Here is a 25235-nt window from a genome sequence, read left to right as displayed (position 1 = left end):
TAGCCCTGGCTGTCCTGGAACTCACTTTGTAGCCCAGGCTGGCCGCGAACTCAGAAATCCACCTGCCTCTGCCTCCCGAGTGCTGGGATTAAAGGCTTGCGCCACCACGCCCGGCCTGATGTTGTTTTTTTTTAAACTTTCCCCTTCTGTGGTGGTTTGAATATGCTTGGCCCACCATTTTCAACAAGGTGTGGCCTTGTTGAAACAGGTATGGCCTTGATGAAGGAAGGGTGTCACTTTGGGTGGGGGCTTTGAGACCCTCTTCCTAGCAGCCTTCCAATGGAGATATAGAACTCTCAGCTCCTGCACCATGCCTGCCTGCTTCCACCTTGATGATAATGGACTGAACCTCTGAACCTGTAAGCCAGCCCCAATTAAATGTTGTCATTGTAAGAGTTGGCTTGATCACAATGTCTGTTCAGAGCAGTAAAACCCTAACTAAGACACCTTTCCTCTCTCTTGACCTGGGCTACCCCAGTATAAGGAACAACAGAACCACAGACAGACACAAACGTCCATCGGGGCGTGTCGCTCCATGCTGGCCCGACTCTGATCCTAAACACAGGCTTGCATATTAAATCCTTTAAATGCCATGCCTGCATTGTTGTTCAGGTGTCCCAGGAATGAGAACACACACTAGCGTCCAGAGGAAGGAACTGCCTTCCTTACAAGCCATTCCTCCCATGTCCCCTACTCCTGTCTTCCAGGGCTCCCTCGGGCACTGTCCTCCTGTCCCTCAGGCACTGTCCTCCTGTCCTTCCTCTGAACCCAAGCTTGTCTCATCTTCTCCATTCTCACACTAATTTCCCTATCTCAAGTTCCTGTCACTTCTCATCTGAACTATTCAGATTACTTCATGATTTGGTTCCTGGCTTCTATCTTTCTCTCTGAATCCTTCTCCCAGATGGCTGTGCCACATTCTGAAGACAGAACAGCATCAGTCTTTTCCAGGCACCTTCCTGGCTCAGAGGTGACACAATACAGCCAGTCTTGCTCTCTTTCATGTTTTCTCCAAACTCCAGGACACCAAGCCTGAGTCATTCTGGATTCTGTGTTCTCCATATAGCCTGGCGGCCATGTAAGTCCTTTCTTCAGGTGTTTCTTCTGTCTAGATGATGGCTTCAAAAACAGCTTTCAGTGTGCAGACATCTGTTACTGGGTGTCACAGGTCACGGAGAGTGACAGAAAGCATTTAGAACCTAGCATAGCAACTGGACAAAGACATTTGGTGTTTGTATCTTTTTGTTTGCTTGATTTTTCAAGGCATGGTTTCTCTGTGTAACAGCCCTGGTTGTCCTGGATTTGCTCTGTAGACCAGGCTGACCTTGAACTCGCAGAGATCTGCCTATCTTTGCCTCCGAGTGCTGGGATTAAAGGTGTGCACTACTGCTGTCCAGCAGTGCTGTTCATATCTTATAGCTAAGAGAAAACAGGAGCCTGAAGCTAGTGTTGTGTGTGTCTATAATCTCAGGACTGAGAAGGCAGAGGTGGGAAGACGGTCAAGTCTGAGGTCAGCCTGGCCTAAAAGTCCATGACCCCAACCCCTGAGGGGCCTGTATTTTGTACTCAATTTTAATAACATTTCCTAGTAATTTCATTTCTATTGGCTATTATAAAAGCATTAGTCCATGCTGAATGAACTCAAAACTGTGTGGGCTTAAAGCTGAGCTCTGGAAAACCATCTTGCTAGTTTCTGGCCACACTTTGTCCAGTCACCAAGGAAACAGCCATGGTTACTGGTGTTACACAGCAATGTCGAAACAGCCGGAGGGTTTTACTTACTCAGAGTCACACAGGATTAGCTGAAGATGGCAGGAAGAGCCCAAATCAAAGCCTTCTTGATTTGGCCACAATCTGCAGTTTTCTAGTTTACACGAGGCCTTAACCATTCTTACCCAGTAGCTATGGCCAAGATAAGCAGCCTTAGGACTATGCCTTGTGGATTAGAAAGCCCACCAAAAAAAAAAACTCCCCTATGGCTTAAAGATTCAGTAAGAGAACACGGGCAAATGTTGTGTTGGCATCTGACTGATGGTACAAAATGTATTATGAATAAGAATTGCCCATGGAATGGACCAACAAGCTTGAGGTAGGTGACAAGGACCTGGCAGATAATAGAAACCTGACTTGGGCTCAGACAGCTGCTTCATTGGTCACACAACCCAGGAAACTGCACTGTCTGTATAGTCTTAAATTTCCTTCTTTATAAAATGGGGGCTAAATATCCATATTCCATGGAAGACTGGGATGACCACCTCCGCTAGACTTGGAAGCTGGGTATCTGGTCAATCCTTTGAGGAGCTCTTTCCTCTGGACAGTGAACTTTAGAACTTTAAACATGAAGGCTTAGGCTGGGGAGATGGCTCAGCAGTTAAGACTCTTGATGCTTTTCCAGAGGGCAGTGTTCCCTCATCAGGTGACCCACAACTGCCTAAATTCTGGCTCCAAGGGACCCAGTGCCCTCTTCTGGTCTCTCTGTGCACCGCACACACATGGCATTCACTCATACAGACACACAGATACATAAAAAAAATAATAACGATAAAAATGAAGTCTCCAAGTTTTGGGTTAAAACAGAAGATTAAAAGTGCATCCCATACTCCAACATCTAACAAAGCACGGAAGCATTCCTTTGAAAGAACAGTGATGAAGACAGAGTGAGCCGAAGGGATCCAAAGTCAAGCCCTCCATGGGAAGGATGCGGAAGACTTCAGTGCAGGCAAGGCCTCCACGCCCCAGCCTTCCCCTAAAATGATGAGTCTGTCTCCTTGGACCAAATAATCGGATTTCATGTGTCATTTAGGGAATAGACCGGACAGAAATTATAGCCTCTACTTAGGAAATATTGAAGTGTCTTGATATTTTAAAAAGCTATACCAGTGCCCATGGGTCCTGAGGCACTGAGAGCCTGTGAAACAGCAAGGAGCTGGGGCAATACAGGGCAAGAGGAAGAGGCAGGGGCAGGGGGCAGAGAGAAAACGCACCCTGCCTGATCTCATCTGTCCCCCCACCATGCCCCCGCTTCTTCAGTGGCCATAAAATGATTTACAGGGAGAGAGAGAGTTCTATTTGTGAACTTCCAGGAGAGGTGAGATATACACAGATCTTCCCTGAGGGGAGTCAGGAAGTCACTGTCTGCCTGGGAGGGTCACTGGTAAAATTACTGCTTCCTGGACAGGAAGAAAAAGGTGAGGTCACATATTTTCCCTTGGAGAACTAACTCCCCTAGGAAGATCATAGGGCTGGGTTCGCAGCTTGGTGTGTCAACCCTGAAATGACTCTTTCTGGTGGCTGATTAGTGCTCAGATAACCTTCCCAGCAGTTTCGGTGTAAGTCCAGATTTTGCCCCAGTCCTCTCTTTGCCCACGGAGACCAGTTACCTGTAGATTATCCAGGATGATGCGGAGGGCATGCACCTGCCGCTGGACAGCACTTGAAAACCGCTCGTAGGTTGCGGCGTCGTACTCGCTCATCTGGATCTCCTTTAATCTGAAACCGGAGGGGGAAGATGACACCCGCTTATGTCGTTTGTGTGGGTCTGTTACACTTGCTTACACAATGACAGGACCTCTAACAACTTCTTGGTGACTCAAAATGACTTTGAGGAGAAAAAGCAAGAAATGATGTCACCAGCAATGTCCCTAGATTCACAAGGAGGGTAATGCTCAAAGTCCACTGCTAATTGATGAACAAACTGTCCCCAGGACAAAGGGAAAGCCCCAACTGTACATCATATATGGTGACCTCTCTCGTACAAACAGTCCTACCAGGTGGCTCACAACCACCTGTAACTGCAGTTCCAGGAGACTTGATGCCTTTTGGCCTCACAGATACTGAATATAAAATTAAAGCAGAACACAGCCATTTAAAGCTAATCCTAAGCAAGGGGGCAATGAACTTGGATTTTCCAGTGTGACAGCCACAGTGTGCTAATTTAACACACATTTCTGTGCAAGTCTATAAATATTAAAGGTGGTGATACCAGGACAAAGAATATGGAACGCACTCTCAATCGCCTAAGCATACATGACACAATTGTCTCAATTTGTGTGTGTGTGTAGGCAGAGAACCTATAGGCAAGCTGAAATTACACATGACATACATTTAACGCTCCCTCAAACGAGGGAGAATGAGTTGTTTCTATTCTTCACTCTCAGAGAAAACTCTGGGAAAATATATAATCAGAACGGTGGAAGCTCAGGACTCCATGTGTGTATGTAATAAGATCACATCTTATTTTTTGAGTCTTCAGTACTGAGCACAGTGCCTGATACACAGTGACACTCAATACACGGTATTATGTAATACTTTGAAAGCACTGGCTATCAAAAAGTAAATATAGACAAAGCCACTCTGATATCTAATGCCATCCCCTCAAGGTGACATGCCAAGATGTCCTTCTAAATCATATTAGCTCTCTGTTCTAAAGAACAGAAAGGAACCTGTGCATGAGACTTCCCTCCTAACAACACACTTGTGTTTAGTTTTCACAGTCTGCGTTCTCTGTAAGTTTCACTAGGTCAGGCTATGGCTACAGTTTTAGGGAACAGAAGCAGGGCACAGTGAACACTTTAGGATATGCCACACACCACCTCATGTGTAGGCAGCCAAATGCACTTTCTCAAAGAACTCAGGTCAGTACGAATTGGGAACTGTTTGGACAGAGCTTGTCTTTGGAGCACAGTAGGTGGGAAAGGAGCCTGAGTAGGGAATGAATACACACAGAGAAGAGGACCCCGGCAGCTGGGAAGCCGCCTGGAGCACACTGGCCTCGGGAGAGATCAGAGTTAGCTCTAGCTACATAGCTATCTCTGGGGTGATCACTGTGCACCCCTAACCATCCCATGCCAATTTAATTACGAAGAAATCTGGAAATCATATTTTGGGTTATGTCAGCCTTCGCTAGAACACTCAGAGGATGCTCGCTCACAGGAGATAATACATTCTCAATGTTAAAGGCTGAAGCGGGAAGTAAAAGACTAAAGAAGGGAACTTTAACCTCTGGGTTAGACAAGCCTGGGAATCCTGGTGGATAAACAGCATGCTGTTGGTGGTACATGCTTAAAGGGTGTATTTATCATTATGTACGAGTCTGGGAATCTTATTTTACTTCTTCTATAGGTTAGACTTAAATACTATAATTTGGATTAAAGTGTGAGGAGGAAAGCAAACACAAGCTGAGACCTACTGTGTGGAGCTGCTTAGTTATGCAAATGGGGGTGGGTGCAGTCACACACACACACACACACACACACACACACACACACACACACACACACACTTGCAAGGAACACCCCACCAGACAGCTTTTCCAAGTGTGCTTGAGCCAGTGCAAGCACTTCCCTGTCCCCACTCCCCTGGCGTCACACATTTCTGGATGTGATCTACAAGTCTTAGGCTTGTGTCTCTCCGTTAGACAGCTTCAATTGATCAGTTCTTGAGGTGCAGGGCTAATATCTGTTTTAAATCAATGCTAACTGAATGCTGTGAATGACGTGGGGAGGTCCTTTGTACCAGGGAAGACTTCTAAGTAATGGTGAGGACTGCTTAGTCAGTCCATCGTAGGACAGGAACCAACAGGTGAAAGCCGGCACGTGTGTTGCTCATTCTCTGTGTGTGTTTGCCCCACTCCAGGCTCTGTCCTCGTGCAACTTACAGAGGAGGGGAGAAGCCATGCCTCCCACAAGTGATAAGATGGGAGAGAGTGGTCAGTGTTAGACACACGATTCAGGATGCTGTGAAAGCATCTGGACCTGACCTCACTGTGCACGTGACTCATTCTGAAATCAAGACGAGAGTAAAGAATTATTACCATAGAAATGGATGTGTGTATCGGTGGGCTTGTGGGATTTCTGTCTTATTTAGTTGTGGGTAGAGACACAGTCTGCAAGATTTATGACAAGATGAGATAATATCTTGGATTAGCTCTAAACAATCCAAAGAGGAGAATGGGATGGGGGCAGGGTCTGCAGGGTTCATCATGTGCTTCTCTTTATTTACAGCTGGGCTTGAAAAGGTCCAGAAGAAAAGTTAAAGATGCACTTTTGGCAGTGCTGAGTAGACATTTGTCCGGTGGGTCGCAAGCCCACTTCTAAGGTAGCGTTTGCTCTTGCTTTGCTGTGCAGTCTTTCCCAGGGTCTCTGTGTGCTTCATCTCTTTCGTCTCACACCCTGCCTGCTTCCTTCCCTTCACCACCTCATAGGCAGGTACATTCAGCTATCTTAGGATCACAGGTGGCCCTTGGCCCCTCTCCTTGGAAGTTCTTCATAGTGTCCCGATAGGTTTTGTTCTGGTGGCAGTCAGAGAGGAGCAATCTTCTTAGCTTACACATGGCTAAGTGCCACTGTGAAGGCTTCCTGCCTCCCATGACTGCTTATGTGCTAGGGCACTCTGTATGACCATGTAAGCAGAATCAGACTTGATAATCACTTGTGAGGGCTGGGGCATGGCAGTAACAGCCCTTCACTAATTGAAGAGGAGAATGATGCATGCCTAATTTCTATTTTTTTCTCAAAGGAAGTTTTATTTTTCATATGAGATGTTGAGTAATTTTAATTCTAATAAGACTCGTTGTTATGACATGACTTTCCTCCACGTCTTTTGAGAAATGAATACTTTGATCCCTAAAAAGTTTTCCAGTCTCACAACCTCTGGGGGCGGGGGAAAGGGGGCTCCCCATTTCCACGGATGCAGCATGGCACAGCGAGGGCAGAACAGCTGCCCGAGGCTCCAGGGAAGTCAGTGATGAGGCTGAGGGCAACACAGCCCAGACACGTGAAGTTTACCTGATGCAGTACCACAGGGGTGAGAGGCTTGCAGGCTTTCCTGAGGGCGTGGCGGCTGGACCTGCATTTTTGTCTCTCTTGTTCTCTGCTGTTTACTTGTAGGATGTGAAAGCATGGCATGTGAGAACATTCCAGATGTTCTACGTGGGAGGAATTTCATAACTCACATACTCTTCAACATGTTTTTGTCGGGCTGCCCCAGCTCCTTCCACTGAGCACAGAAATGGAAATCTGCTCTCTGTCCCTCCTCACTGTGAAAGGGTGCTCCCTGCTGCTTTGAGATTTTTCACTTTTTGCTGAAGGGCACATGTGAACTTCTAGTAAAATACCCTGTAGAGTCTTCCTTTCTAGTAGGGGACAATCAGTAGCCCAAGGCAGCCATGGCACATCTGAAACCTGAAGGCTCACTTGACTTGAATTTCTAGGCTCTTTTTTTTTTTAATTAGGTATTTTCCTCATTTACATTTCCAATGCTATCCCAAAAGTCCCCCATACCCTCCCCCCCACTCCCCTACCCACCCTCTCCCACTTTTTGGCCCTGGCATTCCCCTGTACTGGGGCATATAAAGTTTGCAAGTTCAATGGGCCTCTCTTTCCAGTGATGGCCGACTAGGCCATCTTTTGATACATATGCAGCTAGAGTCAAGAGCTCNGNGGTACTGGTTAGTTCATAATGTTGTTCCACCTATAGGGTNGCAGATCCCTTTAGCTCCTTGGGTACTTTCTCTAGCTCCTCCATTGGGGGCCCTGTGATCCATCCAATAGCTGACTGTGAGTATCCACTTCTGTGTTTGCTAGGCCCCGGCATAGTCTCACAAGAGAGAGCTATATCTGGGTCCTTTCAGCAAAATCTTGCTAGTGTGTGCAATGGTGTCAGCGTTTGGAAGCTGATTATGGGATGGATCCCCGGATATGGCAGTCTCTAGATGGTCCATCCTTTCGTCACAGCTCCAAACATTGTCTCTGTAACTCTTTCCATGGGTGTTTTGTTCCCAATTCTAAGAAGGAGCAAAGTGTCCACACTTTGGTCTTCGTTCTTCTTGAGTTTCATGTGTTTAGCAAATTGTATCTTATATCTTGGGTATCCTAAATTTTTGGGCTAATATCCACTTATCAGTGAGTACATATTGTGTGAGTTCCTTTGTGATTGGGTTACCTCACTCCAGGTCCATTATGAAATTGCCTAGGAATTTCATAAATTCATTCTTTTTTAATAGCTGAGTAGTACTCCATGAGGACAGGCCCTGTCTCATGTTAGCTCAGAGATCTTTGCCTTTCTCAGTATCATCCTAGGACATAGTCCTTGTGACTCTAGCTTTGAGTGTGAGTGTGAGTGTGAGTGTGAATGTGTGTGTGAGTGTGAGTGTGTGTGTGTGAGTGTGTGTGTGTGTGTGAATGTGAGTGTGTGTGTGTGTGTGTGTGTACTACTCACCTGCACTGTTCTAGATGCACAAGGCACACTCACCTCTGCTGAAATGCTTTCTGGGCCATCTCTCTTGCAGCTCTCTTGACATCCTCAGGAACTGCATCTTTCTCTACCTCAGAGACTTGATACACTGGGTGGCCTGCGTCCAAGCGATAAGGACCTCCTTTGCCACCGAGACCTGCAGTGTCTCTTCCCCCTGGAAAGAAATCATGGGGACACAGTTGTTATGTCTAGAACCTGGCCACAAACCAAAAGTCAGATCATGGCTCTAAGACAGTCCTGTGAGAATATTAACTGAATGGTGGTTAAAGCCTCACACGACCTTTGCCCAAACTCTAAGATGCCTCTGCGTAGGATAACTTTTCTTTTATTTCATCCATCCTGATCTGCATATATGTTAAGGTTCAGTCCACACTCAACCTGAACAATCCATCTGATGTCTCTGCTTTGTAGGGAGGGGATCGGTGATTTTGTGCACTGTCTGCAGCCCGGTAAGTTTTCCTTAACGGTATGATGGCTAGATGTCCTTGTTCTTCTGCCCTGGCTGAGTGGCCCTGTGGCAGCGAGTGGCCCTGTGGCATTACACGGCCACTGGTTAAAAGGGGCGACTCTCCTTCTAGTTATCGACTTTCCCTAAAATACCAAGATATAGATAAAAATGTCTTTTGTTTTGAAAACAATGAAGATGATTCAGAGAGGCTGAATGACATCTCTGTGGCCTCACATCACTTGCTTAGCCAGGAGCTGGCGCTGATAATTATGCTTTGAATAATACTCCACAGATAAACATCATTAGCTTCAGAACAGTTGTTTCTGAATAAGCCTAAGTTTGCATGCCTGTAAGTACACGTCACAAAATGCCGCATGAGCTATTTATTCTGAAATGAAAGTTAGATGCCTATAAGGCTAACTAGGTAGTATTTTAAAGGGGTAGCCAATTACATAGGAATGCTTGGTCTAATGTATGTTCAAATTTAAATTATTTTAAAGCATTGTGTTGACCAAAGAAAATATGTACATCTATTGGCAGCATTTGACCTTTGTATGAATGATTTATTATCCTTGCTCCTAGATAACTAGCAACCAGGCCCCTTTGTTTATGCATATGTAATTTGGGAACTTAATGAGAATCTAGTATTGGAGAGGCAGTGCCATATTGCACAGACTAGCACCATACTGCAAGCTGGTTGAATAATTAAGACAGACTGAGTTTGAATCTGGTTTCAACTCAATAGCTGGGCCATCAGAGAAATTACTCATTTTCTCTGTGTCTCAGGGCTAACCTACAACACAGGAGGGCACTACCTGCCTGATGGGATTTTCACACAGCCAAACTGCTTGGGAATGTATCTGGCCTGCAGTAAGAGCTATGTGAGTGAGTGCCCTCATGATAATTGATTCAGTGACACAGAGAGTGAGATCATTTCTAGATTCATATGGTGGAAAATTGGAAACCTTTTAGACTTTGGATAAATTACGTTACTCTCCTCCATTAGAGCTTTGATTTGTCTAATAAATTAAAAATGAGAACTTAGCGTGAACTCTTTGCTTCATCAAAGTCCAGGTAGGTCCCTTGCTCTGGGGAAGCGCCATGAGAGCATGATGACTATTAATCACAGCATTTCAGTCTTTTGGTTGAGCACATCTTATTTCATTTAGAAGTGGGTGGTGGAAAATCTTTTCTACACTGTATGCGCCTCGGTTTCACTTCCAGCAGGTGTGTGGTCGGCAGTGACAGGCCCTGAGGGTGGGAAGCTGCAGCTTGACCTGCTGCACGAGGGTCGGTGGCTGGGACTGAGCATCAAGCTCCCGGGAAAAGAACCAAATGACTTGGGCCAGAGCCGGGTTTAATGCAGAGCATTCCGAAGGGCACAGATGACATACAGAAAGTAAGTCGAAGCCCAGGAGCCTTGATCAGCTGAAAGATCTAAGGCCGGGAAGCAGACGGGACGTTTGGTCTGAATAGGTGCTGGAACTGGTAGATTCACGTTTATTAACAAATGAAACTTTGCCTCTGCTTAGGCACTATTGGGAAGCTGACATCTGGCCAGCTCGTTCCAAGATGCATTCCATATGGATTAAATATTGTTGGCTTGACACTAACTTCCAGATCAAAGGACAATTCTAAAAATAGCCCTTATTTAAAGCCGATGCTTGATGAATAAACAGAGTAGGCAAGAAGTCCCGGGCTTATTTGATAGCATATTGTCTCAGCACAGAAACCCATTTCCTGCCAAGGCCCTCAAGGCCAAGAGGCACAGAGCATCCATCCTCGGGGAAGGTGAAGGACTGAGCTGTGCCAGCACTTCTCCTGGCGAGATAGCCAGACGGTGCGCAGTCTGGCTTTGTTCCTGTGATCCAGCACATGTGTCTGCCGCAGCTGCTGGGGGTGGGGTGGGGGGGAAGGAAGACGGCAGGCAGGCTTGGGAACAATGGTCTAGGAGGGCAGCCAAGAGGAAGGAATGGCACCTGGCCATCAATGCAAATCACACAACCTGATCTCCAAACCACAGACCTCCACACACTCCCTTCTCAGCTGTGGACAAGAGCCATGTCTTCCCCACGTTAGTTGTTCAAGGGCTTGCTGTGGATTTCTGGCACAATTCCAAAGGCAAGGAGTTGAAAAGAAGAGACTGACACTCGAGCGACCATGTTCTTTAGCCCAACTGTTGTGATCTGTGCTCTAGGTTCATATTTTATCTTTAGCCTGACCTCGTGAGGCGGATAATGTTACCTCCCTCCCTTTATAGATACAAACAAGGGGGAAACGGCTCTAGGTCATAGGGTGGCAGAGTCTGTGGGGTTCCCAATGACAGGCATTCTGCACGTCTTGATGTCATGCAGGGGCAGAAGGTGAGAACACATCTAACAAACAGAGAGAGAGGCCGAGAAGGACAACCAGCACCGGGACTGTATCTCAGGGCTGGAATTCTGGCCTCGACACTTAAAACCTGCCAAGACCCAGCAGAACTCACATGCTACCAACCTGTTCCACCAGCCCAGGTATTGCCACCCACATGGGGCATGTTGTCTGGGTCCTCCTTGCCATGTTTGGGGTCACTCACGTCTTCGTTACTGTCTCTTTCGATTGTTATCTGAAAGGAAGAGTTGAAACACGATCAGATCACTCTCCTGTGAGCACCAGGTGCTGCATGATGGATAAAGCTCTTTCTCCAAGTCCTGAGGGGTGGAGCCCTCAGCTCGTGAGAGGCTGGGTCTGGGAAAAGCTTCATCACATTCAACATCCATTTGGTTGGGAAGGAAAATTAATTTGAAAAGAAAAGAAAAGAAAAGAAAAGAAAAGAAAAGAAAAAGAAAAAGAAAAAAGAAGAGAAGAGAAGAAAAGAGAAAAGAAAAAGAAAAGAAAAAAAAGAAAAGAAAAGGAAAAGAAAAGAGAAAAGAAAAGAAAAGGAAAAGAAAAGAAAAGAAGAGAAAAGGAAGAGAAGAGAAGAGAAAAGAAAAGAAGAGAAGAGAAAGAAGCAGGGGCTGAGCTGTGTCCAGCTTTAGCGTTCTGGTGCAGAAGCGCTCTGAGCACTCGCCTGGATCTCTTCAACCCTTCCATCGCCACGGCCACTTAGGCTGCACCCTCACCAATTCTGGCCTTTCACAGTGCCAAGCCTCAGCTACCCCCAGGACTCCTTATGCCTACAAAACTAGAACCACCTGGGAGACTTGTCCACATGCCCCAGTTCGGTTGCCAGTATGAAATGCAGCCAGCCTTACCCTCCCCTCCTCTCAGGACCACAGCTTCTGTGTGCTGACCCTGGGGACAGCCCAGGAGGCTTCACCTCACTAAATCTGAGCCCTAGTTCTGAGTCCCAGTGACCAGCATCAACCATCCCAGTAAAGGTTTCATGTCAGTGCTGCAGGTCTCATATTGATCACAGCTGATTCTTCAGTACCAGCTGACCAGACCCTGCAGATTCTCAATTCAAAGTCCATCCCATGAATGGACTGGTAAGAGTCTTGGGGATTCACAACTTTCCCTCAGAAATCCACAAGCAAGGCCTTCATGGCCTGCACCGCTCAGCATCCTTTTTCTTTAAGTTCTGATACCAGCTTATTAAGCTCAGCACTCAATGGCTAATCCAGCCCAAAGTTCCAAACTCATTCCACAATTCTGCCCAAACCAGCGCTGTTAGGTCTGTCACTGCAACACCCACAACGCTGCTGCCAATATCTGCTCTGGTTATGCTTCTGGTGCTGTGACAACATGAAAAAGGCAATGTGGGGAGGAAAGGCCTATTTTCAGGTCACACTCCATCAATGAAGGAATCCAAGGCAGGGACTCAAAGCAGGAACCTGGAGGCAGGAACTGAAGCATAGGCCATGAGGGTTGCTGCTTACTGGCTTGTTCCCCATGACTTACTGGCTCAGCCTGCTTTCTCAGACCATCCAGGACCCTGGAGTGGCACTAACTCCAGAGGACCAGGCCCTTCCACATCAATCATGAATTAAGAAAATGCTCAATAGAATTGCCCACAGGCCAATCTGAGAGAGGCGTTTTCTCAATTAATGTTCCTCTCCCCAGATAACACTAGCTTGTGTCAGTTTGAAAAAAACAAAAACAAAACACAGACAGAACACACACAACCAGGAGAAGGGAGACTGAAGGCCTGAGGAAGACATTTAACCTTTCTTTGTCTCCTCCCTCCCTCTGACCCCCGCCCCCATCAACACACACATGCACACACATGTGCACACGTGTGTACTAGTTCTAACACTGGTCCAAGCAAGCACAGGTCTAGTGGAAGAACTTCTTGGACACTGGTTTTCACTTTGGACTGTGTGTGTCCTTTCTGGTCTGTTGTTTGTTTTAAATAAAGAACGTTGAGAGATGCAGGAGAAACTAATTCCCATGTGAGGAGTGGCCTCACTTTGGTCCACATTAGCTCTCTCCTTAAGACACTGCACAGCCCAGCCAGTCTGCTAGGAGACTTTTGAGAACTAAGTACTAAAAAGATGACAAGGCAAAAGAGGAGGCCTGTCTGATAACCTCCTGACGAACCCCAGGGTCATGCTTTTGATATTCTGAGGACATTTATAATGGCTATCCGAGAGGCAGAAAACAGGCTAATTGCTTTGGCCAGAAAGGAACAAGTTTTGTCAGGCCATCTGCAGAGAAGTGCCTCTGCTCACACGGCCCAAACGACCCCATACCAACCCCAAATGAGACATTTCAAAATAGACTAGTTCTTGACAGAAACATGGCGCAAACCCTGATTTATTTCACAGAAATGCATACTGTGACATTCCAGGCATATTTAATTAGGAGCATGGCAACTGGGGAGTTCATCTAATTTCGGATCATCTGGCCAGTGGTCTCACTCACAGACACACTTCTGCTGGCGGGGCAGACGGAGGCATGCCAAGGGGCACTGCTATTCAGAAAGCAGATAAGCGCCTGCCTTCTTTCCTGAAAGTACTGAGGTGCGACCTCTGAGAACTGGGCTCATCTACAAAAGGCTCAAGAAAGTCGCTCTAACGAGTAAAATAGACACTGCTGAGTTCACACAAGGGGATGGACATGTCCCCTGAGTCAGAGAAGAGTCCCCCATAATTTTTGGCATACCTTGCTCCATGTGCTAACCCCCTTGACATGTTCCTCACAGCAGATGGACTTTAATTCCGATTAGGGAAGTGTGATATAATCCTACGAACCATTATCCTCCTACACATGAACTAAATGGAAGAAAACACGGATCTTGTAAACGGCAACTCATAAAATGTCGCAGAGTGAAGTCATGAGAAGCCAGACCTGAGAAGGAACATGACTCACCAGAGCCCTATAATTCTGGGAAAGGCCCATATATTTTAGGCTCCTCCTTGAGTTTATAATTAAAAAAAAACAAAACAAAAACTAAACTAAAATTCAGTAAGATGGTATAAATGGCCAGATCATAATTCTGGGGGAAGGTTAACTCTTGGAGGTCTGACTGGACCACACAGTTGATTACTGCTTTCCACAGCAGGGCTGGGAGTGGCGGTGCCAGACTCTTCTAGGTCCCTACCCAATGTTCACCCCCTCTTCTTCCTCTCGACAGAAGCCATGTGAATTATGGGTGGTGGAATTAAGCATGGCCTTTCCATTTGGCCTTACCATCTAGAGATGAGGTCTAGAGATGAGACCTGGGGTGTCAGAGAGAGTGTCAGGAGGCCACCGAGGAAGACTTTCCTCCCAGTCAGAAGAACGGGGAGCTGAGGAACTTCCCACTGCTCGGCATGCATTACGCTCAGTACAAACGGATGCACACATGTACACACACACACACACACTTCCTGCCAGGCCCACTTGAGGGACATGGCAAAGCACCATAGCCTCTGCCTATGAACCACAGCAGAGAGAAAAGACCACACCACTCATGCTGTTCTTTAGCTGCAGACCCAGTTACTGCTATAATCTTCTACAGGAGGAAATGAGCATCATTCTAGTTGAAGCTACGCTACGGTGGGTTTTCTGCTACTTGAAACAAGCATAGGTAGCAATCTGACTGGTATATGAAGGACACGTGGGGGACAGTAGTCAGAGGCTAAGACTTGAACTGAGAATGCCTTCGCACTAGTGAGAAGACAGGCCTTGAACTTTCTGACATGACAATTTCCACATGGGGCAGAGGCCATACCTCAGTGGTAAAGTGCCTTTATTTCATGATGCCTTGGGTTCCATCTGCACTCTGCCACCAACCAACAACACAACCCATGGTGAAACCAGTACAGTGCACACTTATTTGTTAGCAGGCTTACAGCAGATTTTACCACACTCTGGTTCCTGAGCATGTTTGTAAGGAGCCTGCTGCTCGCTGGGATACGAAGTACTTAAAGCAGAGCTGCCTTTCTTCTGGCGAGACACAGTCTAGGGGAGCAGAAGAGTGCAGGGTAACACAGGCCACGATGAGGTAGGTACAACACACACGCCCCTGAAGCACGGCATCACCACAGCCCATTCTCACCCACAGGCCGGAATGTTCTTTCATAGACCCTGATGGATTGAAAGTCACACAAGCATGGGATGGCCTTTCATGATAAGAAGTTGACCATCGTCAGTTTTATAAATAACCTGCCCCTTCTATAATGATAATGCCTGATAAAAACACCCCGGTCTCACCAGTAGCTTCTGTATGTCCCAACTTCCATCCCTGGCAAAGCTGGCCACTTTGCAATTCATCTTTAGTGCTTGCTACATCTGTTTTCACACATACAGTGACCTTCTGCCCTCTTGACTCTCAGCCGTCCTAAAAGCCTTCCTCTCGGCTTTGCATCAGCAGTACCCACTGCTTTCACTGCGGTGTAGCATGCTTGCCCAGCATACTGGAGGCCCTAGGTGCAGTTCCCACTGCTGTATAGCCTCCCAACAAGTCCCTGGCGACATCGGCACAGCAACCCTAGGTACGCCAGTTGCCTGCTGTTTTCCAACATCACAAGGTACCTGTACTTCAAGTACTGTACTGTTATTACTAATTGATAATTCGGGTCTTCTTTTCTTCTTCCTTTCATAGAAGGTCCTGGAATCAAAAAGCAAGGAGAGATACAGGAGGGGAATGGTGGGTGTATATGTGCATACTTGTGTGCATGAATGTGTGTGTGTGTGCACATGTACTTGCCTGTGACGTCTTGGCTGAGGAGCAGTGACTGGACCCTCTTCTGTCCTGCAGAACCCTATATTCTGGTATGAAAGAATTCTGTTCTTTTCCTGTGAGTTTTTCAAATGATTCACCGGCATTTACCTCCTGACTCTGGGCTGGGCTCTTTGTTCACCTCCCCAAACCCACCCACAACCTCTACTCCTCACCTTTCTCTTTCCAGATAAGCAGCCCTAGAGGCTTGGCACATTTTCATTTGGGGTCCAAGTGATGTGCTTGGTACATATTTTGAAATTATAGCTCTAAACACCTTTTCTCCATCTAGATATTTGGACTATACCTTGTGTTATTTCAGCGTTTCAGTTTATGGAATCTTTGGCAGAGAGCTTTCTCCCTTACCCTCTATGCCAGGAGCCATTTCTACACAACAACCACCACCACCCTACCCAAATTAAAATGAGCAACATTTTACAGATCCCACTGACTTCAACTAAAAAAAAGAGAAGAGATACCACTTTGCTAATGAGTTACTGCATCTTTCATTCCCCGACAGCAGAAGTCACACTGGTCTTGTATATACTCGGTATGTACAATGAACAAGTGTCAGAACTGCTTGGAGACAGAATCTGTTAACTTTCTGGATATAATTTCAAATCAAGCTCTACTTCATGTGAATAGATGATGGGCCCTGTCCAGTCCTGTGTGCCTGCCCATAGTTGGCACATAGCAGGGCCACTGGACAGCAGGTCATCTTCTAAGGGGCAGGAACCACTCCTGTCTGTTGGTTCTCAGTGGTGCTTAGGGGTGCAGATCCTGTGAATCCCCAGCTGGACTCTCAGCCCTCTGGCCCACCTTCCCTCTAGACACGTGAGAGGCTTCCAGGCACAGCCCGGGAGTCTGTGGAGCTGTTTCTCCACTTCCTACCAAGGGCAAACAAATTATCTGAATGGCTGCTAAAAATAAGACAGGGGTGCGGAACCCTCTGCCAGAGTCACTTCTCACTCTTCTTTGTGTACCTTGTTTGTTCTCTTTCTAAGTTCAAAAAGGAATAACAGACAAAGATTTTCAGAAACTCTGGAAACGGAGAATGAAAAATGACGGGGTCAAGGTGATTTTTGTGGGCTTTATTTAAAAAATGAACGTTTGAGGGAATCCAAATGTTTTTGTTGTTGAGTGCAGGTAAGTGAACAAAACAAAACAAAAACAAAAGCATAAACAACCCCATGAACACTAATACCTCATAAATAATTGGCACAGCTACAGTTTACTGGCACAGAAATGGTTCCCTCCTGCTACAACTCACAGGAGGACAGTCAGGAATCTAAACCGCCACGAAAACAACATGCTAGCTAAATTCCGAGAAAGGAGGGGTGGGGCAAAATGTTGGGTCTTTCTATATTCCATCTTTTCTATTTTTGCCTGGTATTTTTAAAACCTTCAAAAAGGTGACATTCAACACTGCTGACCTCTGAAGTCATGCACGGTCACCTCAGATATGGTTAAGACCATGCCAGTGTTTCTGGTCTGCATTCTGTAAAGTGGCCCTGGCAGTAGACACTTTATGCCCTGCAGTGCAGTGCTGTTGAAGCTAAGGGGTGTCCTGTAGCATTTCCTGGCCAGGTGACTACAGTTTGTGATCTGGTGTTGTGCTTTCTCCAGAACAGGAGGCGGCATATAAAGCAGTTTTGTGAGGTGCTGAGGCAGCCAGGAAAGAGAAGGGAAACCCCATTCTTACCATCACAAGCAAAGGCAGCTGTGCTCTGAACCCAGTGTCCACATACCTTGGGGGCAGCCACCATAGCTATGTGCACAATGCATTTAGCATGGGAGACTCTTTTCTGAAAACCGGGACACTATGTAAACCAGACCAGGCAGGTGTCACTAATGTAGAGTCCCCGTGGGAGGTATTTCTAGTGACAAACCTGGCACCCGACCGTTTTCCTCCTCTTTACTGAAGAAAGCGCTTTCCACACAGCCGTGTGTTGCTGCTACCTATCACTTCTTCCGGGTACACCCTGATGCGTTACCATCCAGCCTGTGAAAATATTTACAGAACCCCTCCCTATTCCACTTACCCTTACTTCCTCCCAGGTACCCCCTAGTTACCTGAGTGCTTATACAACCACCTAACGACACCCAGAGATAACAGTCTTCCTCTTTCCCACAGGCACAGTGGTGACTCTCTCATAGCCACTGTGGGTCAGAACGACCCAGTGGACTCTGACATCATAGCATGAGGAGTGGCAGCAGGGACAGGCAGTCTGCACAGCTCAGAGGTGGAGAGCATCTGCAATGGGTTTGGTGCTCAGTGCTCATGGGGTGAAGGAGTCTTCCACATTGCTTCACTGGCTAACACCCAGGACATGTGCAAAGTTACAGATTAAATATCTGCAATGGACATCTTTATTACAGCTCATGCCCACATGTGTTTACTATATAGATCCACACACATTCTTGTATGTGTGTGCATGGAGGCCAGAGGTGTCACTCTTTAGGGACCATCTACTTTGGTTTTGGAAAGAGTGTCTATCCTGGTCTTGGATCTCACTGGCTAGGCCAGGCTGTTCTGTCTATGCGCCCCAGTTATCCACCTGTCTCTGCCTCCCCGGCGCTGGGACTGTAAGTACACACCACCATGAGGCAGCTTAACAGAAACACACCCTGTCCCCGACTTGTCTTATTTTGACACAATTTACTGCCATTTTTCTAGGTGCGGCATAGAGAATTAGGTTAGGCATCTGTAAGCACAAATGCCAGACAAGGAAGGTGGGCCCAGACTTGAGCCCCTTATGGCTCCTAACTTCGTGTGCTGCTCTGAACTCGCTTGGCCCGATGCTCTCGCTTTCCAGAGAGAACCCCAGACTGTGTTCTTTCTGGCTGCACTCTTCCATGGGTCCTCACCTCCAGACACTTCGGTTCTACTTCAGTTCCCAGGGTCAATTTAAATAAAACCAAGCCGAGTTTACTGAGCAGTGTGGGATTGTTACTTAGGCACACAGCTTCTTTCCAGATGGGCTCACTTGGGTTTACAGTTTCTTCAGTGGTAGCTTGCAGTCCCGGCAAAGGGGACTTTACTAGGAGTTAGAAAACTGCTTTTCCATATTGTTTCTGGCTCCAACTGGAGAACTGGTTTTGGCCGGGGTTCCTTCCCTTCCCTTAGTTTTCTTGGAGGTGAAAGTGTGAGTCAGGTGCAGTTCTGCTAAGTGGGGCCGTTGCCATGGTGATTACAGTGCGCACGGCATGTGCAAGGGTCTACCTTCAATGTTAGGGAAGTTACCAGGCAATGTATGCATCGTGCAGGGAGGTACCAAACAGTGAACTTCATGGATGAAGTCAGGAAAAACCATGAGTGCACATCAGCATACAAGCAAGAGTTTGGGGAAAGAGAATTCAGTGTCAGCAGACAGGTGGGCTCTGCCTCGTGATGGCCCCACAGACTTCAGTGTAAAACTACATAGCTCAGTTATGCTCAGATAAAGCTTTATGTGCCCCTGTCTTCCTGGCCAGCAAGCATAGTAGGTCTGCCCTGAACCTCAGGGTGTCCTCCTAGGTTCCTGAAAGGCGCCTGGAACCACAGATAGAACAGCCTGCATCACACACAACGAGGAGGAAGCTGATACATTGCGCACAGTAAAAGGTGGGCAATAACAACCAATAACAAAGATCAATTGGAACAATGGCTGCAATCAAGGGGCCAAGCGCCATTATCCTTGCACTTTAGGGCCATTATTAAGTAAAATAAAGGTTCCCTGAACACCACATGGTTCTCCTGACAGGCAAGATGACAAAGTGACCAGCGAGTAGCTCAGACTTATGTCCTGGTGGGGGAAGGAGCACAGGACAGTGCAGGCACTCATGATGCTACCCAGGGCAGAGCAAAAACTTAAAATGTATGAAGCCTTTATACCTAGAATCTTCTCTTAGCTGTTTCTGGATCACAGAACGCTCCAGGAAATGAAGCCATGGTTAGGAACTGAGACCATCCCTACAACTTATGTACGGGCTATGAGTCAGACATAGGACCTTAAGGATGTGCAGCCCAATGAGACCTGGTTCTGTGGAGTTTCTGCCAGGAGCAGGAGGGACCTGCACTCAGTAACTAGAACAGACAGTGGGGAAGAGTGCCAGGCCAGGGCCAGCAGGATATACGGCAGGAGGTAGAGCCAAATGGCAAGAGGTCAGGCCTAGAAGAGATGATACAGAAGGCTATTTTGAATGAAGAGAGCCAGAAGGAGTGGGCAGACAATGAGCTGAAGAGGGGCTTGCAGCTGACTGTGAACATGAGAGTCCTTTGCCTGGGTTCATACAGACCCGCTGTAGAAGCTAGACCTGCACACTAGAAACTCAGAGAGGTTCACCAAGAGGTGATGCCACATCCTAACATCCACCCACAGAGCCAAACAACTCTACCCAGTCCTCGGATACAAATACCATTTGTGTAATTTAGCTACAGTTACTTCAAAGTCGCCAAGAAGCATCTACACACTGGCAGCCTTAACAACCAGGCGACCCCAAGTTCAGTACTGTTTTGCTACTCACAAGATTTAAACTCTCGGAGCCTATTATTTTTTCAATCTCACCCCTTAGCCATTGCACAATATGTTAAAAAAAAAGTCATTTCCAGATTGAAACTCTTTTCTATCTACGTGAGGGTGACTCATTGCCATCCAAATATGAGATACACTAACAATATGAATAAGACAGGAAAGAGAGAACTCATTTGAATTTTCTTTTAAGTGCTCATTTTTGTAAATTCCCACAATTTCTATGACTTATTTTATTTTATTTGTGCATGTATTTTCTAACAGCCTGAAACCATGAAGATGAGTAAGCTACCTTGAAAGAGTGGAGGAGCGTGGCCCAGGGGGAAGTGTGGCATGAAGGAGCCCAGAAAGAAGTGGACAAGACAGGCAGAGGAGAGGTGGGTGAAAAGAGAGCTTGGAGTGTTGGATTGGGTGCAGCACAGGGCCAGAGAGGAAGAGAAACTCAAGCCCACTGAATCCAGCATGCTCACGGAGGCTGGGATAAAGTCATCAGGGGAGGCAAGTGGATGGAGGTCTGGAAGTAGAACCAAGGCAGGCAGATCAGGACTTAGTTTTTAATAAGGCCAGGACATCGGATCCCCTGGAACTGGAGTTACAGATGGTTATGAGCTGCCATGTGGGTGCTGGGAACTGAGCGTCTGCAAGATCAGCCAGTGTTCTTCTTTTTCACGAAGCCAATTCTCCATCCTCATTAGTAAGCATTCTTAGCCAGCCCCGCAGATAATGATTTTAAGAGGTTTTGAAGGAACAGGCAAGGAACTATGTCGTCTGGGTGTGTGTGTGTGTGTGTGTGTGTGTGTGTGTGTGTGTGGTGGGGCTTTCAGTCTCAGAGACATGCAGACATTATAGAACTCCTCAGAGACTGGGCTTAAAAGAATTTCTGACAATCTACGCATATTCCTTTGACTGGAGGTTTTGTAGCCCATGGCTGTCTGTTTAGAGGTAAAGATAGCTTGCTAGGTGTGAGAGGGATCAGGTGAAATCAGAGCAGCAAAGTCTGCATTCTGGATGAATTCCAAGTATGTGGATTGGAGAAGAGCCACCATGTGACTGGCCTTCCAAACGTGAGCCTGGCTTCCATACAGCACCTGCTTTTGCTTCCCAGCAGGCTGTCCCCACTGCCTGTGACAAGAGTCCCATCCATCCAGGGTGCTTTATCCATCGCAAACCTGTCTCTACTGGTGTGTGTGAGCAGGGTTGAAACCATGCCCACGACCCACAGGTGAGGCATACACTGTTGTAACCTTCCACAGAACACAACCTTTGGGATGGTTGTTTAAAGGACAGAGGCTTTCCAGACCCTGAGGACAGCTGGCATACGGTGAGGTATCTCCTTGAGAACAAAGACTCTCAGATCCTGACCAATGGGTGGGTTGTCTCTGGAGTGCTGTGCTCTTTGTGTGGACTGTATGCACAGCCATTCTGTTTTAGGGAGCCCAGTGGGGAAAATTCAAGGAAACGAAACAACACCCCTCCCATGCTCCTATTCTTCTGAGACAACAAAAGACAGATAATTATCTAACGTGTTTCTCAATATGAACAAAACAGAGAAGTGACCTTTCTGTCTGTGCCTGTTGACTGCAGTGACCCCAGCTGCAGCCAGGGGATGGTCACCAGAGCAGGAGCTCAGCTGTAGCTCCCCGGCCTGTCACAAATGCCATAAATTTTAACAGGCAGCCAAGACCTGGATGGTTCACAGTCACCCCTAGGGAGTGATAAATGCTCCTGCTGGTAGACTTATATAAACTGAGACGCAATGATCTCTTTAAAAGGATATTCCCTGTGCTCAATAAACCTGAGTGTTGTAAGCCTGAAGGGTGGCTAGCGTAAGGAGGAAAATAAACCAATCTGGCAAGAAAAAGCAATCATTTGGAGTGCTGGTAGAGTAACCTAAATGGACAGGTACTGAATTCAGCGATTTAAAACTCACATGCTGGCTAGCTGAAAACTCCCACTTCTGGCTTCATGCCGTTTATAAAATGCACTCTGTGGGTGAGAGAGGGCAGTGATGGCAGGAGTGTGACTCACGTATAGTGTATGCATTCGTGAAAATGTCAGTAAAATCGGCAGCAACCTTTACAGTATTCAGTGACAGAGAGCTTTGTTCAGACACACCTGCTGTCACCTGACAACAGCAAAGAAATGCCACTCAGTGCAGAGGACATCCTGACGACAAGTGAAAACTTACAGGAGATTTTAGGAAGTAACATTTTGAGCTTGAATCAAAATACCAACAAAACCTGATTGTTTATGTTACTTAATAAGTGGCAGATACAACCAAAAAGGACAATGAGGTTGGATCAGGGGAAGAGATTCTGTCTAGACCCCTGCCCACCGTTTGCTCACAGAGGCCTCCCTTCCCAGTGGTCTTGCTATGCTCACCCACCACCCAGGAAGGTCTTGGCCTCTAAGCACTTGCCTGTATAGAGTGCTGGCAGGGAGCGATACTGCTGTTTATGGCAAAATACAGGTGGAAAACATGGCTAGGACATTTTATCGGGGGGAAAGATGTATAATGAGTACCTGAAGTAAGAACAGGAGTTTTTATATGGTAAAGTTTAAAGAAAAAAGTTTATTTTTCACCTTCTGCCCCATCACATGTGTACAGGTGCCTGTAGAGGCCAGACAGGGGCAGTGGAGCTGGAATTACAGGTGGTTGTGAGTCACCTGACTCAGGTGCTAGGAACTGAACTCAGGTCCTCTGGAAGAGTAAGTAGCAAGCACTGTTAACAATTAAGCATTTCTAGCCCCTGCGAATCTTAAAAAAAATGTTACTGTAATGTCTGCCCACTTGAGCTGGGGCCAGCGCTGCTGTGTGGTGGACTACTGCTTGGAATCGCCATTCAATCTTATGTCCTGCTGCACCTGGGCCATCCCAGTGAGCACCAGTTGTCTGAGGATAATAATAAGAATGATTATTAGTTGTGAGCAAACCATTTTGTTCAGGGGCTTAGAGGTGAGGAAGAGCTGAAGAGGTTAGTGAGACCTGAGGTCCTTGGCAAGGCAGATCTCCCTGCTCCTATCACTAAAAGTCCAACTAAGTGATTAAAAACACTGCCTTCAGTCTTAACTAATTATTGCATGCTAGTTATCATGGCTGGTTATTACACACAGCTTAGCCCTTTAGAGGAGGGAACTGTGCTATTTGGGTACTAAATTAAACCTTGTTTCTTGGCACCAATCAACATGGGCAACACTCCTTTGGTAGAAGAAGGGAGAGACTAGGAGTTAGACAGACTCCCCAGAAGGCAGACACACAGAGGAGGGACCAAGGCTAGGTAATAAAGACAGTGAACTTCCAAGATGACTGCTTCTTCCTCAGACTCCTGACTTGAAATAAAACCTGGTATCTTAAACAAGAGCCTGGTGAGATTTATCTCCCACCAGCAGGCTGCCTGGTGATGGACTGGCACGATAAGTTCAAGGCTGGATCAGAACATGTTACAAACCCGTTGGGGGGGCCAATCAGTCACCCTATTCTTCTTCAAACTGACCAGCCCTGAACTAGAGGAGGGAACTCTGCAGACTTAGAACTCCCGCTCTCAGGAGAGAAGGCTTTCCAGCTTCTGCTACGCAGAGGGCATTTGTCTCTGTCTGTCTGACGTGTGTGTTTCCTCACCCCCAATAAACATACTTTTTTTTTTTCAACTATTGATTTCAATGATTGGTTTCTTCACTGCTGTACGTTACACTCGAGACAGAGAACGCAAGTGTTCTCTATCCTTCTACTCAGGGGTCCTTTTCCTAATTTGATGTAGTGCTCATGGATGCTGGAAGAAGCTCTAGGGGCTGCCACTCCCACAGGATGCATTATAAGTAAAATTTGGCAACTGTAACTCTAAAGAACCAAACATCTAGAAATGAATAAATCTACACATGCCTTTCTACTTACTGCAGGCAAAACTCAACGTCCTTCTGTAAGTCCACCCAGACACACCTCATCAAAAGTTGATGAGTGTGTGTTACCATGTGTTATATTAAAGCAAGATTTTTCCAAAGCCTTGGGTGAATCCTTGGAAGGTCTTGAAGAGATTTTCCTCTAATCTTTATGTGAAACCTAAGAAAACACAGAATGAAGGGGAGCGGCTTGCCTGTTCTGAGTTTTCTAGAATCATCAAATGTATTCTTTGTCCAGAGACATATATTGCTGGTATTTAAACAAACAAACAAACAAACAAACAAACACCAAAAAACAACTCTTCAACATGGTTACAAGTATAGCATTGTAACTTGTCTGCCTGTATTTAAACCCTGGTTCTTGACACATAGCCAGGTAAGGCCCTTATCTACAAGAAAGACAAAGGTGCCTGTCTTATCCACAGTGTCACTGTAGGAAATCACACAGAATCGCTTGGAAAAATCCTTGGCCTCACCATACTTATCTAGACTAACCATTATTATTCTACTCTTTCTGAGAGTAAAAGATATGGCATAGTGTGAATCATCTGTTTTTTAGTCGGCATGTGTTAGGTATATATCATGGTAATATTAGCACTGGGAAAAATAAGTCAGGTTTTAATCAAGAAGGCTTTGTGAAATTTAAGTTGTGTAAGATTCCGCATTCTGTCCAAATCATTTAATACCCATGACCTCCTTTGGGAAGTTCAGTGTTGCTGCAGATATTCTAAACACCAAGCTGACCCTTCCTACCTCGGGCAGCCAGGCCGAGACTGCAGCTCCCTCTTGTAGCCTTGCAGCTGGACTGAGAGCTTCTTCGCCTTACAACTCCTGAAAATATGTTTGCTCTCAGTGTCTAAAGGCATGGCATGAAGGGGACTTGAGACACTTCCAGTGGCGAATAGTCCACATGACTGCTCCCAGCAAGACTCAAGAGAGAAAGATATCTTACAAGAAAGAGAAGAAATATGTTCAAGTGCCAATGGAAAGGCCGCTTCCGCCT

At 46.5% G+C, this 25235-nt stretch overlaps 1 protein-coding gene across 1 annotated transcript in view; it reads right to left on the bottom strand.

Moving 5' to 3' along the window:
* Vwa8 (von Willebrand factor A domain containing 8) overlaps nucleotides 1-25235 on the bottom strand; it is a 321037-nt gene that overhangs the window by 22964 nt on the left and 272838 nt on the right. The window contains exons 38-40 of the mRNA XM_021181216.2: nucleotides 11198-11306; nucleotides 8251-8407; nucleotides 3381-3489 (exon numbers count right to left, since the gene is read on the bottom strand). Coding sequence (XP_021036875.1) covers nucleotides 3381-3489; nucleotides 8251-8407; nucleotides 11198-11306 — 375 coding nt within the window. The remainder of the gene's footprint in view (nucleotides 1-3380; nucleotides 3490-8250; nucleotides 8408-11197; nucleotides 11307-25235) is intronic.

This window comes from Mus caroli, chromosome 14 (genome assembly GCF_900094665.2).
Source record: "Mus caroli chromosome 14, CAROLI_EIJ_v1.1, whole genome shotgun sequence".
Taxonomy (NCBI): Eukaryota; Metazoa; Chordata; class Mammalia; order Rodentia; family Muridae; genus Mus; species Mus caroli.
This window is presented reverse-complemented; position numbering and strand designations above follow the sequence as displayed.